This window comes from Carya illinoinensis, chromosome 6 (genome assembly GCF_018687715.1).
Source record: "Carya illinoinensis cultivar Pawnee chromosome 6, C.illinoinensisPawnee_v1, whole genome shotgun sequence".
NCBI classification, from domain to species: domain Eukaryota; kingdom Viridiplantae; phylum Streptophyta; class Magnoliopsida; order Fagales; family Juglandaceae; genus Carya; species Carya illinoinensis.
The window spans coordinates 8,340,001-8,359,207 of record NC_056757.1 but is presented as its reverse complement, the minus strand read 5'-3'; the positions used below and the strand labels follow the sequence as shown (position 1 = coordinate 8,359,207).

The window sequence follows — 19,207 nt, the reverse complement described above, 5'->3', positions numbered from 1 at the left end:
CATAGTAACCTAATCATGCTTCTATATCGTTGCATTGATTTAGACTGTCAGAGTTTTAGAAGTAACATAATGTGTGGTATGCTTACAGGTATGGAGTCAAAACTGGATAAAGATGCAAAGATAATAGTAGCCTCTGAGGGTACAATGAAACCATCCCAAAATCTTAGGAAGGTCGACAGTCAAGGTGGTTCCAATCCATCAATTTGTGTAGTTTCTTTCTGTATTTCCTTTCCTTCAGGCTTTGTTCCACCTTGATAACTTTTAGCATTAAATTATAGTCCAAATTTCAAAATAAATAGATACAGTGGCTTATTAAAGCAACAGTAGTAATGCCCATCTAGTGGCTTTCTTTTGGAACATTTATATTTCATCTTGAATAGAGAGGTTTAAGCATATTATGTTATGGCATTCAGATGTAGGGCAACATGAATATATATAAGACAAGAGGAACTTGAGGATTGTATAGCTATATGTAGGCGATCCAAATCCAACAAACATCAAATAATGTTAACCTGTCAAGCAAAGCATGGCTTTCAAAAGTAGTCTTGCCGCCATGTTCAATGTTTACTCATGCTACTTTCATACAGATCACTGATAGCGGCCTACTTGCTTGTCCACAATGGTTATTCCAATGTTTTCCACTTAGAAAAGGGGGGGGGGGGGGGGGGGGGGGGGGGGGGGGGTCCTCTACACATGCTTCAAAAAGGAACTGCCAACAGTTTCAGAAGAGTTGAGCAATCAGATGGCGCTTCCAGAATAGCTCATAGTTTTGTCCCAAATGTGAAGGTAAAATTATTTCTAGATCGTCATTGATCCTGTTTTTGTCCCAGATGAGTTTGTGATCATACTGGTGGAGGCTTTTGTTTTTGTTCAAGTAGGAAATGTTACAGTAGAAGACATCTGTCCTTTTGCACCAGAATGTGCGTATAGGGTGTTGTTGCCAATAAATTAGTATAAAACCAGTGACAAGCGACCTAGCCTTAACTTCGATTGAATAAAAACCCCACCTCTAGTGGTATTTTAACTTTCCTATCTAACCCCATTACTTAAAAGTTTAGTGGTAGGGCACCCTAAATGATAATTATCTAGAAATATTGATAAATCCAAAGCCACTATTGGAGGAGAGCTAAGAAAATCAATCATTATCCGGTAGAAATTGGTTGATAATCAAAAAGTTTCTGGTGGATCATGGCTACAATGTTTTAAATCATTATCGATATTAGGATCGATGGTTTTACACCATTAAGAGAGCTTTTTTTACTCAAAACAGGGATACCATACTTCAGGTGTGAGTATTCTCTTCTGACATCTCTTTGGGTTTTTGTCATATCAAAGGGCTCTAATGCGGAAAACATATCATTGGCATCAAATGTTCTTAGAAGCTGAGAACTAATAAAATTAGAAACCAGAGTCAATGGTAATCCATAAGCATAACCAAAGATTTCCAGCAAAAGATGCTCTCGAGAGAAGATGCCACAAAATGCAAATGTAGGACTCTTTTCAGTAACAGAGGTTAACCCCCAAGGCATAATGGAAAGAGAGGTCTACAAATTATGAACAGAATTGCTGATAACATATCAATACAGTATTTTCCAGATGGGTCTACCACCACATCCCAAACAACTTCATAAATCAGATCGAAGAAAACCATAAGGAGTAAATAGTAATTATTGCATCCCGAAGAAAAGGCGTCTCTGAAATGAAATACAAAATAAAAAGCAACAAAGAAAATAACACAGAAGATGCTGAAATGATCAAACAATGCAAAAGTAAGTCACAACAGCTGGTTTCAGATGATTGTTCATTGTATCATAACAACGACCAGAGATCTTTCCCCGCCCCAGCATGGCTCATGTACATAATTTGCGACAATGTGGTGCTAAGCTGTCACTTGGCAAGAGTGCAAGCCATTCTAATTCTTTATAGAAACAAAATTCTCCGACTGGCAAAATGAAACCTAAAAGGCTTTACAAGGCGTCTGCGATGCAAATTAATTTTCTTTTCCCTTTCAAGTGGGATCGAATGCCCAAACCCTGTGAGAAGTAATCAGGAAGATGTTTCCTGAAGCCTATATATTGTGATTTCCTGCTGCTTAAAGTACCGTCGGTCCTCTTCATCGACTAGAACAAGATTCAAATAATACTTCACACTAAATTTGTTATTGATGTTCCGATGTGTCGGTGTCAGTTCATAAGGGCTAAGGAACAGCCTGATTGGAATTGATTCACCTGTAAAATCAAGCACATGATCCTCAGCCATTTTAGTAATAGCAATCAAATAAAATAACTGTCATTTGTAAAGTCGTAAAGCCAGAAAATAATTAATTATATTAGTTACACTTGACCTGATGATCCCCATAAGCTTATCAGATTTGGTCAAATTTTATCTTTGGCATAAACCACGTTTGTTCATTGTGTATATAAGCATGGTTGTTCTCTTTGTCCATGTAAACCTCTCCCAGTTGTTTTTTGTTGGTGTTATACTGGTTGGAGTATGAAAAACGGCAGAAGAATTCTGAGCATACCTCTAACCGGAGCACCATCCATCAACTCAAATTTAGCAAGTGTCTCTGTCTCCACATGGGTATTGGCCCCTGATCCTGTAGATTCTCGCCGCCTGATCTCTAGATCCATATTTTTTATCTTGATTCTTACAAGAAGAAAATATATCTTGCCTATTATAACATCTTTCAGGTGATACCTGTATATTTTAACAGCAAATCATTGACAAAGATGCACCCCCTCAACTTATACTTCATTATAATATTAAATTTGCTCTGTACTCCTGAATATCTAGACTAGAAAGCAATAGATTATGTCAACGGCCTCGTAGCCTAATAGCATTTGCCCCTCTCTCATCAGAGATGTCCTGAGATTGAGTCCCCATACCCCCAACCCCTAATAGAAAAAAAAAAAAATTGAAAAGAAAAAGAAAGTGATAGATTACTGACTGCCATCTAACTATCTACAAATGGAACCACCCTATGCACCCAGATTAAGCTAGATTTAACAACAGTCCGGGTCAGGCAATCTTCAACACTGACTGAAAAGTAACCAGTTATCCTATATGTTAGACATACTTGCTTTTGTTATACTCAAACTCAATGTGCAGGCAATCTTCAATTCCAACTTCCATCTGCACACACCATAAAAGAATTATGAGAAACCAAAGTCACATTAATTGCTACATAGTGAATCAGACAAATGCAACATAAACTCAAAATGATATGCAACCCAATGGATAACTGGAAGCAAGAATTTTCTCTATAAACACGCCATGTATTTTAAAAAATCCTCTTTGCATATGTCAATGACTGCAAAGCATAATTCAGGGTCCTTACAAAGCAAGTTAAGACAACGGTAGACATACAAAAAGGTAACCTAATAAATCATATATCACTGCACTCACCTTGATGCTATTGTTAACTGCTGGTGGTGGGGAGTAATTGCGAACCTGATGCCAAAATAAAGACGTCAATATATACCTGAAATGAAGGAAGTAGTAGCGAAATAAAAATAGCAATGGATAAGAACTTATACAGTATTTTCGTAACATTAGTGAAAAGTTCTGAATGAGAAATACTTTTTGCAGTCGGCAGATGCAGTCGGCGTGCAGTCGGCTGTAAAAAAAAATTAATACGGAACCTACATGAAAAAAAAAATTATTTTTATAACTTTTTATAATTCATGTAGGTCCCCTTGAATATAAAAAAATTTTTTTATAATTTTTTTTATTCATTCCGTACAGCCGACTGCACGCCGACTGCATCTGGCGACTGTATGTAGCAAAGCCCGTTCTGAATATAGAAGGTACGCTGGAAAAAGAATAAGCATTAATAGCAACGCTGGTTTTTTAGCAATTCACAACAGTTAAGGTAACTTTTTTTAGCAACTAATGCATACACAACAGAGAGAGAGAGAGAGAGAGAGAGAGAGAGAGAGAGAGAGAGAGAGAGAGAGAGAGAGAGAGAATCACCACAAAATCCTGGTATTCCATAATGCTACCAGCGTAACCACGACTGATTGTGACTTTCAGGACATACCTGGAAAGAGAAGATTCCGAAATGTTTTCACTTTTCACTGCTAACATTATGTCCACCTTTAACATTGTCATCAATAATCAAAGAACAATCTACTTCAGCATGCTAACATGTACTTAATCATATCCTTCAATTAAAAAAAAAAAAAATCATATCATTCAGTTAGATACAGATCAGCAAAAGATAACCGAAAAGGTAACTAAATTTGGGACAGCCAAAGGCACTGAAATGATAAGCACTATAATTCATCCTTCAAAAATGAAACAATTAAAGTCAGAAGATATTATTCAAGAGCAAGCTCTGATCCACAACTCACATGTTCTCAACATCATTTTCATGATTACCACTAAATGTAGAAGGCATTCACGATTCTCAACTAATTATTACCATTAATACAATTGAATATCTCTCCTCGTGTAGAAGGCATTTAAAAGATACAATAGTCCATTAAATATAAGGCATATAAAAAAGTGTTTAATATCAGGATATCTCAGAAGGAAGCAAGCAAAGATACACAAGGCCAGAAATAGAGCTGAAGCAAAGCTACAAATGGATGGAAAGAGAGATAATGACTTCTCATGCTGTTATGCATGAGAAGTCATTATCTTACTCAACATTTCCATGTACAATATCATTTTTTCTGTTAATAGACAATTAAACACACAAGTAAAAGGATGCTGCAGCATTTGATCAGCTCATAAGAAAGGGTAGGGGGAAGGTATCCTACCCTAATGCATTATTCAACAGTAATAGAGTAGGTGACCACATTTAGGAGCCTAGGCATAAAATGCACGCATTAGCAGTGACCATCTTACTCAACATTTCCAAGTACTCAGATCATCTTTAAAGCAACAAGAGGGATCGAAGATAAAAGCAACAACCACAACAGAGATACCAAGAGAAAGTATGAATATGCTGGTCAGCATTTAAAGCTGACAATATGATAAATACTTACCTAAGCCTCACATTCACCCCATTGTATGTCTCATATGGCATTTCAACAGTGGAAAACTCAAATGGATAGGTTTTCTTCTCATATATATCTCCAGGAACATCCAGTTCACGAACTGGAAACAAGATCAGTAAAAACTACAATCAATCAAATTGATACCTTAAAACATATTTCAAACATAGAAAGATAAGTGATGGCATAAAACAAATTAAAAAAAAATATGTTAATTAGAAACGATAAATAAAACAGAAGTGGCAATATTGACAGCTTATAATCAAAGCTAATCACAAAAGAACTAGAAGTACACTCACCAAGGGAAGTAAAGTCATAGAAGTTGCCTCTATCAAAGTACATCTCTGCGAGCAAAATAAGATTTCATTTAAGATTCATCCTAACAACAAGAATGAAAAATAGTACTAGAAAGTGCTTTCCACCAGAAGCTAATTATAAAGGGATCAGAAGAACAATAAGACTAAAATATGAACAGGTTAGTAGCATATATGCTTCCTTCATTGCCCATGACCGGAATCTATCAAAGCTAAACCAACTATAATACCACATCATATTTATTAAAGCAGATGGTATCAGCCCTTCAGATCATTGATAAGTTACCACTTCCTAGAGTGCTTATTTGTAGAACGGTTGACTCTAACTAAATGATGTTTCTAATTATGTGTGCGGTGCCATAGCATAAGCTTTGCCACTGTTTGGAAGAAATAAAATGAAGCATTAAATATGAGAAGTGCTACTACAACCACAAAGAGATTTCATAAAAGTAAACTCACAAACTTTTTTTTTTTTTTGATAAATAAAAGTAAACTCACAAACTTATGTGACTTCATGTGATACATTAGATGTATTTAACAATAAAAGTAACTTTACAATCTAAAGTACTACATCAAGCCACATCAATTTGTGAGCTGACTTTTGTGAAATTCCTTTGTAGGCTGAAGTACTTCTTGTTAAATATTAAAATATTCCAAGTGGTTTGCTCTAAGATAGATTAGTCCTTAAGTTTTAATTTTGAATTTTTTATTCCTTATACTTTCAACTTTGATCAAATCAATACTTCTCTCAAAATTCTGTTAATCAATTGTTAGAATTCTCTGGTCAACACCAATAAATATTTTACACGTATACGTCATATTTTAAATTTTAAAAAAAAATCTAAAAAACATATTTGAATTTAAAATGAATATCATTTTTAGGATTTAATTTGAATTTAAACTTCTAAGAATACTTTCGATTTTTTTAAGATTTAATTTGAATTTAAAAACTAGAAAAACTTCTAAAAACGTTTTCAATCTAAAGAACAAACTTCTAAAACGCCTATGTAGGTCTCAAAAAATGACTTTCTTTAAACAAAAATATAACCCATAAAAAAAATAATAAGTTACTCATTTTAAATTGAAATTTGTTCAATAGATATTTTCTTTTTAATTTAGATGACATTTTTTTTTAAATATTATTTCGGTGTTTTTTATTTTTTAAGATATGATGCACAAGTCCAAACAAGTATGCGTTCACTCCCTCAAAACACATCGCACATTTTTTATAGAAAAATTCATGATTCCAAATAAACGGATTCAATGGCCAGGACAGGCAAGAATCAGGCTACAAAATTTTTTTTTTTGATAAGAGAATCAAGCTACAATTATACTAAGATAACTCCATTCAAAGCAGAAAAGGGCATATGAAATCCTGTGTTTTGCCATCTATGAAGCCCTTTCCTGTAGTATATATTGGAAGTGTCAAGGAAATTTGATGACCATTTCTTTTGGTACTAGAAAGTGTACCGTGTTAAATTGTTCAAAGATCCATGCCTTGCCAATTGCATAAGAACTAGTGAATTGCTTTTAAGCTTTTATCTTTCAATTGACTTTGCTTTTGTTTTCCATATATACCAACCTGATTTATGTCATCTTTTGTTGTTTACATGGAGGATAAATCCTTTTGAAGCATCACATATTATCACCATCAAGACATAACAATCAAAGTTTAATTCTCTGTCCTATTCCTAGGCCAAATCCATGGCTAATCAAAATCATTTCGTGCTCATCTGCATTTAGATTAGCCAAAGCAGGGACAATCGGTATTAGAGTATTTTCAAATAATGAATTTCATACAACATAATTGCACAATTTATGTGTCTTTTTTTGAATTTTTGTATTATTTTGTTCTTTGTTTTTAGTAATACTCCTCCATCCTAGTTTTTATCATCCTCAGTCACACTCAGTAATGTGACAGATTTTAAATGGTTATCATTTAAGTAGTTGATTGAAGAAGCAACTTGAAATGTGACACATCATCATGTGTGATTGGATGAAGAGTAGCATTACTCATTTATTTTTTTGCTTTAAAGATTTTTTTGCCCACTTTTGATTTTTTTTATTTTTTTTCATTTTTATGTTTGTATTCTTTTCTGTTTTTAACAAATTGTTTTTTTTTTATAGGTACGTTTTTAACAAATTGTTTAGCTTTGCTATGTTATTTATATGTTTTCATTGGTATGTGGCCAGTCACATGTGGATCTACATGTTGCATGCAACACGGGATGCCAAGTCACTAATTTGCTTAGGTGGCAACTTCTTTGTTAGGGTTTTGGACGAAAACTTGAAACCCAATTACTATATTTTAGAAGGGCCACAACCCAAGGACTACTTTTTATTTTCCCCAAAAGGAGAAATGCTCTACCACGACTCTCTCACAATACATCCTTCATAAATCATTGATATTGTACTGCATTGAAACAAAAACAGACCTATCTGGCCAAGGAGCTCGACTTTCACCCCATTGTGATCAACTTTTTTCCCTTGAAGTGGTTCTATCGAAATCTGCAAAAGACCACAAAATCATTTATAAATTCATAAAAAAATAGAAGAGAGAGTAATTTCAAAATAATGCTTTTAAAGATCTTGCGTTTTTAACCATTTCCTACATATTGTCAGTTTGCATTATAATACATAAAAACCAAGAAATATTACTGAGGTTCGGTTTGGATGTTTAGATTTTTTATCTCAAACATAAAATTCTCATCTCATCATTACAATTTTCTCAAATCCCTATACAAAATATAATAAACAATTTAACTTTTTCTTAACCTTTTCAAATCCCAATACAATAATAATATTAAAATATAATATTTTAATATTTAATCTTAAAACTCAAAATTCTCATATGAGAAATCTCAGTGGCCAAGCAGAACCTGAGACTCAGAAATATTCTATCAATCATTTACCTTCCCAGCAATGTTTTCTTGACTTTGGAAAAGTGGAACCATGACTGTGTGACCATTTTCTTTCTTTAGCGGGACCTATTTAAGCACATAAAAAGGAAAAGAAAAACATTAGTAAGACTGTAAGACCATAACCAAAACAATTTTGACAGATGTAAAATTCTCTTCCTCCTCGGGGAAAAAAAAAAAAAACTGGAGTACAGCCCCTAATTCGTTAGTCATTAGCGATTTTCCTAATAAATACTCCCATGAATAAGTTCTTCAATAGCAGACATCTGCAGTCAAAGGACTTAAAATTCACATCAATCGTATATTATAAGCATTGTTACTAAGTTCTTCAACAAGAACACAATGAGAATGAAAAATAGTCCATATGTCCTTGTTACCCATTTCGTATACGCTTCATGTTGTGCCTTAACAAGACCGATAATAAACCAATTCTTCAATTTTTTTTATGAAGAAGAATCCCGGAGACCGTGCAATGCAACATGCTTTTTACCCAATTTATTTATTTTTTGATAAGTAAACGATGGTATTAATAAGAATAGGCATAGCCCAAGTACACAAGGAGGTATACAAGAGATAACACCTATCTAGTTCGCTAAATAGGACAAAAGGAAATCATGTACATTTAGGCCATTGAAATCTATGGCAATGGCCCATTGAAACCCTGGACTGTTTTAAAATGTTCCCACCACACAAATTACGTAAAATATTGGTTTTCCACCATTGGGACATGGCCCCTAGAAATAGTTTGCACCCAAGGGTTCAAACTTTAGACTAGGAGGGGTCATAACAGAAAGAACCAAGGTCCTTACCACTTGAGCCAACCCCTAGGGGTTAAAAAATTACTTAATGGAAACATCAAGAAATTTCCTTTTCTTGCCCAGATTTTTTTACATCCTTAAATGAATCCAAACTTATTTAATAAAAGTATAATACTGTACATAATGAAAATTGATAAGGTACCTGCTTGCGTGTTTTTCCATCAGAAAATGTGATTGAGATGTTACATGATGGCTTGAAAGCTCCAATTAGGTAATTCTGGGTAAACAACATTGTCAAAAAAAAAATTTTGTTGTTGACATCAGCCAGGCATTGCATCAGACATAATGCAAATATAATCATCGGTATCTTAAGCTGGTCATGCAAACTCACCATGCTGATCACAATCAAATCTGGCACTTTAAAAGCTTTATCCTATGTACCTGAAAAATTCAGTACAAGATTTCAACTGAAGAACACATCAACTACCGTAGCTAAACATGCAAAATGGCCAAAATCCAGGCAGCTAAAACAGAAACCCATATGCCGAGTATACACGTTTTAAGCTCATAATCAATGCATGTATATGAACCTATGCATCTATCACAAAGCATATAGTTTACATGCTCAGAACTATATTAAATAAGCAAAGCTCAAATTAAGCGGAAACAATTACCAAACCAAATTATTCAAATCCTGCGCCTCCTAAAAAAAGGAACAAAATTCAAGTGTTCGTCTGTGTACGTCAGTGCGTGATCACACCCAATTCCCAATTTATAGTGCATAATCAGATTCTTCAAATTTCAAAACCCTCAAAGGACATTAACATAATAAGCGCTTAATCACATGCGTTTTATCTTTGAGAAACCTAGAACTAGATGCAACAATCAATGGATCAAATATGAGCCGAAAAACTTAAATGAGCATGAAATTAAAGCTCAAGAAACAATCGAATTAAGGATCGATTGGCAAATCAAATAATATGTATGTCGGATTCAGCGTGGAGATTTAGAATTCGACTCCATACCTTGTGAGTTTGGGTACGAGAAAATCCCCGAATAGACGGTAGCGGTGAGAACCCTAGCGTGGGAAATTGGGGATTGTAGACTCGCAGGGAGAGAGTGCGAGAGCCGTTGATCGACGTGAGTTTTGACAGTTGAGGAAATGGGGACGAAGAACACTACCGGGGGTAGTCGTCGTCCCCAGGCGACCATTACGCTAGCAAGCACCTGAGAGGCACGTGACTGCTAGGATGTACAAAATTGAGAATTTGACATACGGTTGCCCTCTCTAACCTTCTCACGGCAGTATCATGACGAGTAGGACTGTTCACTTGGCCCGACCCAACCTAAGTATCCCCCCAAGCTGGCGGGGCAACCCGACACGAAAATAGCTTCTGAGAACACAATTTTGAACTGGACCTATTACCCGATTGTCCGACCCTAAAGTACTTTAAAAAAAAAAACGGTATTAACGGATTCCCATTTTTTAGGTTAGCGATAAACATAAAAATCTATCTCTCATGATTTATTTTCCAAGTTAGCTCTGAAGCCTTTTCTTCTCCGATGATTGCATGCCTCTCCAGCCAGTCTCATCCTCATCATTAAAGCTCTTTTCTCTTTCATGTTCTCTGATGCCTACCTCTCCGGCTATTCCCATTCACCGTCGCAAATTTTGGTAACGGTACTTCTTCTACGTACACATGTTACCGATGTTGTCTTCTCCACCAATTAACTTGCTTGGGATATATTTTCTCCAACATGTAGTGGATCGATCCAATCAATTCAAGCATGGCTTCCATTGTGTACCTTGTGAGTTTAACTCTTGCTCTCTCTGCTTTGATTTGGTATTGCCAGTTCTGTTGCTTGGAGAGTTGAGACCATGCTTTTATATTAATTTCGCCTACATGCATGCATTGCTACCATTTAACCACTTCTAGTCTTCTTCCGTGTCTAATCCTGCAGTTTGGAGCAAGACATGGAATATAAAGATGAAAAGAAGATATATACGTGTGGAGTAACAGATAAAAATAGTCCTCGTTGAAACCAAAAACATTGAAAGTTGGGTAAGATTGCAGTGATGGTCTATTGGGATATTATTACTACTGGGTAATCGTGCAATTAGATGACAGCCAAGCTATAGTTACGAGGGAGACTGAAATTTGAATCAAGTCTCGATGCCAAATTGAAAAAAATGGTAAAACTATTTTTTCCAAGAATTTCTTATAATTGTCAAATCTAGCCCATCAAGATTTTAATATTTTAAGGAAAAGAAATCATGGACAGCTACTTTTATCAATGGAGGACTCACTTTCATTGTCTCAATACACCTCCATCATCTCTAAATCCTTAATCTTTTGTGCTAATCCATTTTCCTTTCCATTCCTTTTCTTTGAGCATGCCTTTTCTCCTTTTCCTATTTGGGGACTTTCTTGCTCAGTGTCTGCAAGAAAAAGATGCAGCTCCAATCTGTGTTGACTACTTGTTTTCTTCTCCTAAATTTCCTTCAAACATAAAGATAAGGAAGATATACATACAATTCAAGTTTTTTAAAGTAACCAAGAGACAAAGCCAGTGGATTTCGAAGGGAACATTTTCATGTGTCTTGGCTTTTACTACACCTTTTTTGTCCATGCCCTTCTATATTCTTTTTGCTCTCTTTCTCTCTTTCTGAGGTTGAAACCTGATTAACCGTCTAAGAAGATGATGAAGTGCAGTTCGGGTATCAACTAATAACCGACCTGAACCGATTAAATCCAGAAAAGATTCAGTAATTTTCTATTTTGAATCGTGTTGAAATGGGTTAGGTATTTTGGTTGGGATGGGTTGGGATTTTGATCCGGGCAAGACGAGCGACTTTTATGTACAACCCTAATGACAAGTGCTAAATCAATCAAAAGATTTCATATAAATAAATTTAGTGTTAATGCATAAATTTGCACAATAAATTGAAAAGGGAGGAAAATGTCATTTCCAGCTTACAGAGGTGATTTGGGCCGCGATGATATAATAAAAAAATCCACAATGGTGGCTTGGACATTGATACAGTGCTTGAACATTCATCCATAAGAATAAACAATAAATAGATGCATAAAATATAAATAAAAAGAGAGACACACACAGATTTGTGTGGTTTTGCATAAAAGCTACATCCACGGATCATTTGGGGGTGAAATTGTAATAGATCCATTGTTGTAAATATAAGAACAATGATAGTATTCTCACTTCAAGGGTGAGAGCCTGTGAAAGAAGATGAGAGAAAAAAGAGAACTCCCTATAATATTCCATATGATGAAAAACGAGAGTTCTTAGGTGCCCTAAATGTGAGAGATTCCAAATGGAATTATGACACACTAAGGGTCAAATCATAGTACAAAGAAAAGAAACAAATTAGTCCACTTACATAAGAATGAAACTTCAAATAAAGCTAACATCTAATACAGATAACAATGTGGACCTATAATGTGGGCCCAGCATGGCTTGAAAAGCCCATGAAAATCCCTAGTTGTCATGCATCAAGCCCTTTCTCGATCTCTAAATCTTCTAGACCCAATGTACTTCTCTATCTCATTTCACCGTGTTACTTTACCTTCTCCACAGAGATCCCCTTCTATCCAAAGATCCCAATTGGTATAGTTTCCTCCCCCTTAGAGCACCTTGCCCACAAGGTACAAGTACGAATCCTTCATCTGCGAGTAGCTTTCCCAAGTTGCTTCTTCATCTCCTTAACCCTGCCCTCGAATTAGTAGCTCCACCCAAGCCTGGTTTCTAAATTTTCTCATGCGCTGCCCAAGAAATTTATCTAGTTTAGGCTTCAACACCCCTTCCTCATCAACTGGGGGTAACATCGGTAAGGTTGTGATCTTGACTCCTAACTTATTTTTAAGTTGAGAAACATTGAATGTTGAGTGAATTTTTGGTGTCGATGGAAGGTCTAATCAGTATGCCATGTCACACACACATTGTAGAACCTAAAAAGGCCCATAGAAAAGTGGCGAAAGCTTCAGATCCCAGTGGTTGGAGATTGAGATCTGGTGGTATGACTGCAACCTTAGGTATACCCATTCTCCAACCCTAAACTCATGTTCCTTCCTCCTTAGGTCAGCATATCTTTTCATGCATTCCTAAGCCCTGTGTAGGTTGTGTTTGAGTAATTAGAGCACCTAATCCCTAGATTTTAGGTCTGCTTCCACCAATTTGTGTACTGCTAGTATATGGTACATAGTTAAGGAGTCATAAGGGTGGGTATCCATATAAAGCTTCAAATGGGGTCAATTTGGCGAATGCATGTGGTGTAGAGTTGTACCACCACCCTGCCAAGGATAGTCAATTTGACCAATCTTTTGGCTTGTCTCCTGAGAAATATCTTGGATAGTTTTCTAGGGCTTTTTTCACAATTATAGACTAGCAATCAGTATAGGGATAATAAGTTGTAGACAAGTGCATTTGAGCCCTTTAAATGTTAAAGAATTCTTTCCAAAAATTGCTAGTGAAGATAGGATCTCAATCAGACACCATTGAGTTAGGTAGGCCATGTAATTTGAGGATCTAATTTAGAAATTGTTTTGCCATTGTACTTAGTCAGCTTGTCTACCACTATCCACAGAGTGTCAAAAATCTTAGAGTTGGATAGTCCATCAATGAAATCCATCTTAATACGGGTCCAAGGTTGTTTTGGTATGGGTAGAGGCTACAACAGCCCACTTGGTCGAGTATTGTCAACTTTGACCCTCTGACACAGGTCACAGTTTCTTATAAACTTCTCACTTCTTTTTCCTCCCCAAGCCATTAAAAATCTTTCCTGGCTTTGTATATGGTCTTATCATAACCAAAGTGCCCTCTCCAAGGATAGCTATGTGATAATTTTAGCAACTTGTCCTTGAAAGCAGGCTAGTTGGGTATGTACATCCATCCCTTATATCATAGTAAGTCTCCCCTTAGTGAATATCAACTGTTAACTACCCTTCCTTGCATTGGTCTATAAGGTTTTTCAACACTTCATTTTCATCATAAGCTACCTTTAGCTCATATATCCAATCAATAATAGCGGAGGTGATTAGGGAGAGTGAACATTCCTCCTCATGCTTCTTTCTAGAGAGTGCATCTACCACTCAATTGGTATCCCCTCTTTGTACTCTACTATGAAATCATAACTAAAGAGCTTAGTTATCCACCTTTGCTGAATAGGGGTGCCCACCTTTTGTCCAGTTGGTATTTTATGCTTTGTTGATCAATTTTGACTATAAACTTCTACCTTAGCAAGTAAGGCCTCTATTTGAGCATAGACAAGAGCATATAACGTTTTCTCATATGTAGACATTAAATGAGTTATTCCCTTCAAGGCTTGACTAAACAATGCAAGGGGTTTTCCATTTTTCATTAACACTGCCCCAATAGCACTACCAGAGGCATCACACTAGATTGTAAAATGAAGTGTGAAGTCTGCTAGGGTTAGGATTGGTGTCTTTGAAATGCCTTCTTACCCTCCTTAGTCCAATGAAAATTCTTCTTCTTCAATATTTCTGTTAGGAGGTAGCAATGCCTCCATATCCTTGGATAAATCTCCTGTAATATTCTTTGAGACCCAAGAATCTCTTGAGCTCCTTTATGGTGTGAGAAAGGGGCCAATCTCCCATAGCCTGTAGCTTATCAGGGTCAGCCCTAACCCACTGGGCAGAAATCAAATGGCCCAAATAAGGATATCTCCTTGCATCCGAATTTACACTTTGTCTTCTCTCAACGTGTGCGTCCATTAGGATCGAAGACGTCATAGTTTTTATGTGGTAAACCTTTTCAAAAAGCACATTGGTATGTGTTAAATAATTGCACGAAGATTGGGGACTACGTCAAGTGAGTTTTGGTTTTGAGCATTTTATGTGCTATTTCAATTTGTAGGTATATATATATATATATCTTAAATGTTGTACTTACAAGCATTTTATCATTATGAGAATAATGCACACATAATGTTTATATGAGACAAGAAACAGAATTCTCGGAGGTTCAAAGGATGTGTATATTACTAATTTTAATGATTTTTGCACCTATTCACTTATGTGAATTAACTAGCTTGTCCTTATTAATTTTAATTACTTTCTCTGTACTTCAATCCAATAGAAAAGAGAGAGTTGTATTTTGGGTCCCAAAGATGTTTCTGATGAATTGTACTCATTAGCTTATGGTCCTGAACCTTGGGTTGTATCATATTCAGATTGTATAAACAATGGAACAAGGTTCCATACGAGGGATTGTGAGGCAAACTCTCACATCCAATGTTATGACGTGGTAGTTAGTGGGGGACATGATAAGGATATAAATGACTACTATAGTGTGCTAATAGATATATTAAAGTTGTGCTACATGGGTTGACATCATATTTATCTCTTCAAATGCAGTTGGTGGGATATTAGTGATTACAGGGGACTACTTGTAGATCCAAATTATACAAGTGTTAATATATCTTGTACATGGTACAAGAAAGACTCATGCATGTTGGCATGCCAAGTGCAACAAGTGTTTTGTCTTGATGATGCTAGATGGAGAGGTGATTGGAAAGTTGTGCAAAAAATTGTTGGCTGGAATGTGTATGATATCTTGCTTGTACAAACATGTGACCACGAAGATGAAGAACCATATGAAGCTTAATAAGAAAATGAGTCCCCTGAAATATATCCAACTGTTGAAACCCTATGGTCTTATTACATTCCATTATGTAGAAAAGATTTACCACATATAGAAGTTGATGTATCAATCATTCTAGAATATCTACAACCTATAAACCCCATTGACTTTATGAATGATTAAGATAACGATGAAGATTGTGAGAAAGAGAAAGAAAACTGGCTCACCAAGAATGACTCGGCTAATAATAATGATAGTAATGATGCTATGCAACAATATAGTTTTCGTCTTTGCTTCTTCACACAAGTCTAAATTTGAGAGTTACTAACATTAGGTCATTTTTCTCTATTGGTAGGTGTTGTGAAATAGGAAAGCAGAGTCGTTGTAAAGACGTTGAATATTCCAATGTAAGCCAATCTGTCAAGAAATGACCATCATTGAGAGTTGGTGGCATAACCAAGACACGAGTTGTTTGAGTTCAATGAACAAGACAGAGTCATGGGTGTTTGCTAAAGAATTTACCAACTATGTCATAGTTGATGTAATAAGTCACATTTGTGATTAATGTATGAGAATTAATACTAGTAAAATATTAGACTGATCGGTGCAAAACTGCAAGTGCACAGTATCGTAGTTTTATAATAAAGTAATAAGAAAAGATCGTCCTCAGGGATTAGTACCTTACTTTTGCCAAATACCAAAATTATACTAATCTCGATTTTATTTAGAGGAATCACTAAGATTTTTGTAGTTGCAAATTAAACTAAGATCAACTCAAAGAGAAATATGCAAAGGAAATAAAACTGACGTTCAAAGATCAAATTTATAGGAAAGAAAACTTCTAGGAAATCGATTTCACCTAATTCTTCACTATGCTTTTCTCATCCAGCTAATTTAATTTAATTCTTTTCGTCTATTAGCAAATCTCTAATTCATCCAAAAGCATCTTTCGATAGTCAATTAGAAATGACTCTTGTTTATCAATTCACACAAGAATATGCAAATTAAATAATCAAGAAAGCAATAAGATCAATGATTTAATTACTACATAGGTTCATACAAGTCTTTCGATCTCTATATTTACCTATGCTGAAATATTCAAGATCTACCCTACGATTCCCTCTTTTGATAGCAAATCACAAGATTAAATATCATCTAATTATTGGCCAGTTAATTAGAAGCAATAAATTCAGAATAAATCAAATAAACAAAGAGAGAATTGCCTTAAATTAGCATAGACATCAAGCATAGTTCAGAAATAGGTTACATCGTTTTCTTAGAATAAATAAAATTTAGCTCATGCTAGAAATGGAATTCAACATAAACGAATTCACCATAATTGTTTTGAGAATATTGGAAGAAAATAAACACTGAAAAATACTCATCGCAGCCGCAATTCGTCTTTAAAAACTCAAGGAAATGATTCAATGCTTTTCTCTCGTCTATGCTCGTGTATGATTCCAACGTACGTGCAAAATATGGAATTTCCTCTCCAAAACAGATGAATTGAATTCTTCTAGCTGTGTTTTTCTGTCCCAAAAAGTGTTCTTCAGTCCACACACGTAGCCATAGAGTGAAAAATCCCTTTTATATGGTGTAACGGAAGAAAACCTTAAATCTGTCAAAATACGATGTTCGCTCGAGCGGGGTGTCGAGCGCACATTGAGCGTTCAACTCTGCCTGATTTTGCTCGAGCGTCCTATTGAGCGCACGTCGAGCGTTCGACTCTGCCTGATTTTGCTCGAGCGTCCTATCGAGCGCACATCGAGCGTTCGACTCTGCCTGATTTCGCTCGAGCGGCCAATGTCTCTGCTCGAGCGATCTTTGTTTTCCAGCAACCCGCTCAAGCTCACTGTCGAGCGACAGTCGAGCGTTTGAATCTACCTGAATTCGCTCGAGCGGCCAAAAGCCTCCGCTCGAGCGATCTTGTAAAATTTGCAATACGAAATTTTGCAAGTCATCAAATACCTCCAAACTTACAACTTTATTAGTCATCAAACAAAAAGAAAAGTAAATGATAGTTTAGGCAATATCAACTCGACTCCAAAGAGAAGTATCATCACTCACCAAGTTTTTATGAATTTAGATTTCATCTTTAGTATCTTACTCTTTTAACATCAAAGATAGCAAGAAAATCAATTAAAAATTTTACAATTTGTCAAGCAAGAGTTAGGCGTTTATTTCAACCTAAAGCTAAGACCTTGAGTGTGTGTGTGATATAGTCAATTTAACCTCAAACCACCTGCAAACTCAGATAAAAGTAGAACAACCAAAATCAGAGGAATTCTCTTAAAACTTAACCCCATAAGTCCAATTTTCAGAAATCCTCTCCACTAATGTAGTCAACACCAAAATAAGAAATCAAAAGGTCTTTAATAAGGTTGTAATGATAGGCCACAGGGTGAGGGTTAAGAAAGAACTGGATATGGAAAATCAAAGCAAACTGGGAAAATACTTAGTGAAAAGAACATTAAAAGAGATACCCACATGATTCAAATCATAGCTCTTTCTTGGCAATATGCTCATACTTGTGGCATTATTATTGCTGTAATCACTGATGCAATACCAACAATTCCCTTAACAAAATCTGAGATAATTTACACTCTACTTAGCGACTTTTTTTTTTTTTTAGTCACTTCCTTTCTTCTTCTTCTTCTTCTTCTTCGATCAAACAGAGCAAACATAATACGGTTCATCATGAAACCAATTTTTTCTTTTAAATGTACTCTCCACCAAAGTATTTTCTCAAACAATCAAAGGTAGATTCATTGTTTTTCAGGCTTAGAGCGGACATGGTTTATGTAGTTCAAAGATTAAATAAAGGCTTATGAAGGCTCAAGGGGGTTGACTATGGAAACACACCATGTAATGATGGCATGATATTTAGGAGGGTTGGGAAAGCTTTTTGGTTATGCCAAAGAAATGTCTAGATCATTTCTCTAATATTTGGTCTCAACTAGGATTTCGCCTCAAGGACCCATCAACGGATTCTAGAGCAAAGCAAAATCGAACTTCCCTCTTTCAATTAATTCAACTTCTTCTCTTCATAAGCAAAATGGAATAAGAGAAAAACGACTATGTGCTCAATTATGTTCAAGGTCAAAGATTTAAACCAAAGTACCCACAAAACTCCACTCGACATAAAAGAAATTTTTGAAAATTTTTCTCAAAACTATATTCAATCACAAATTTCAGAGTCATAGAGAATTCAATCTTACTCCAATGCATGCTTGGTAAGAGAATCAAACAACCCATCAACAACCCAAGACTTAGAAAACAAGAGGATCAAATGACTATAGGAGTTTACACCCCCAAACTTAAACTAAACAATGTCCTCATTGTAATGCAAAAGTAAAAAGGATTGAAGAAATAAAAGAAACTTCCCTAGTTGCATGATGAATCTTCCGAAGTTTAAAATTTTTCAGCTCTTTATTCATGCTAAATAAACCTGTATCAAAAACCAATTTATTAAAAATAAATAAATAAAGACAATAAAATAAATAAAAGAATGAAAGAAAGATCTATGGGTTGCCTCCCATAAGCGCTTGTTTTAAAGTCTACAGCCAGACTTTTCAATCATCATCAATTAGGATCTC

General features: G+C 35.5%; 1 protein-coding gene across 1 annotated transcript; it reads right to left on the bottom strand.

The window, feature by feature from the left end:
- Positions 1-1,743: 1,743 nt before the first annotated feature.
- LOC122313849 (vacuolar protein sorting-associated protein 26A) lies at positions 1,744-10,257 on the bottom strand. Its single transcript, XM_043129124.1, has 12 exons — positions 10,019-10,257; positions 9,385-9,434; positions 9,196-9,270; positions 8,230-8,304; positions 7,753-7,825; positions 5,303-5,347; positions 4,995-5,106; positions 3,976-4,042; positions 3,409-3,453; positions 3,080-3,135; positions 2,525-2,700; positions 1,744-2,228 (listed from the first exon to the last, which is right to left on the bottom strand). Exons 2-12 carry the CDS (start codon positions 9,385-9,387, stop codon positions 2,047-2,049), a joined length of 909 nt encoding a protein of 302 aa, XP_042985058.1. The 5' UTR covers positions 9,388-9,434; positions 10,019-10,257; the 3' UTR covers positions 1,744-2,046.
- Positions 10,258-19,207: the final 8,950 nt, after the last annotated feature.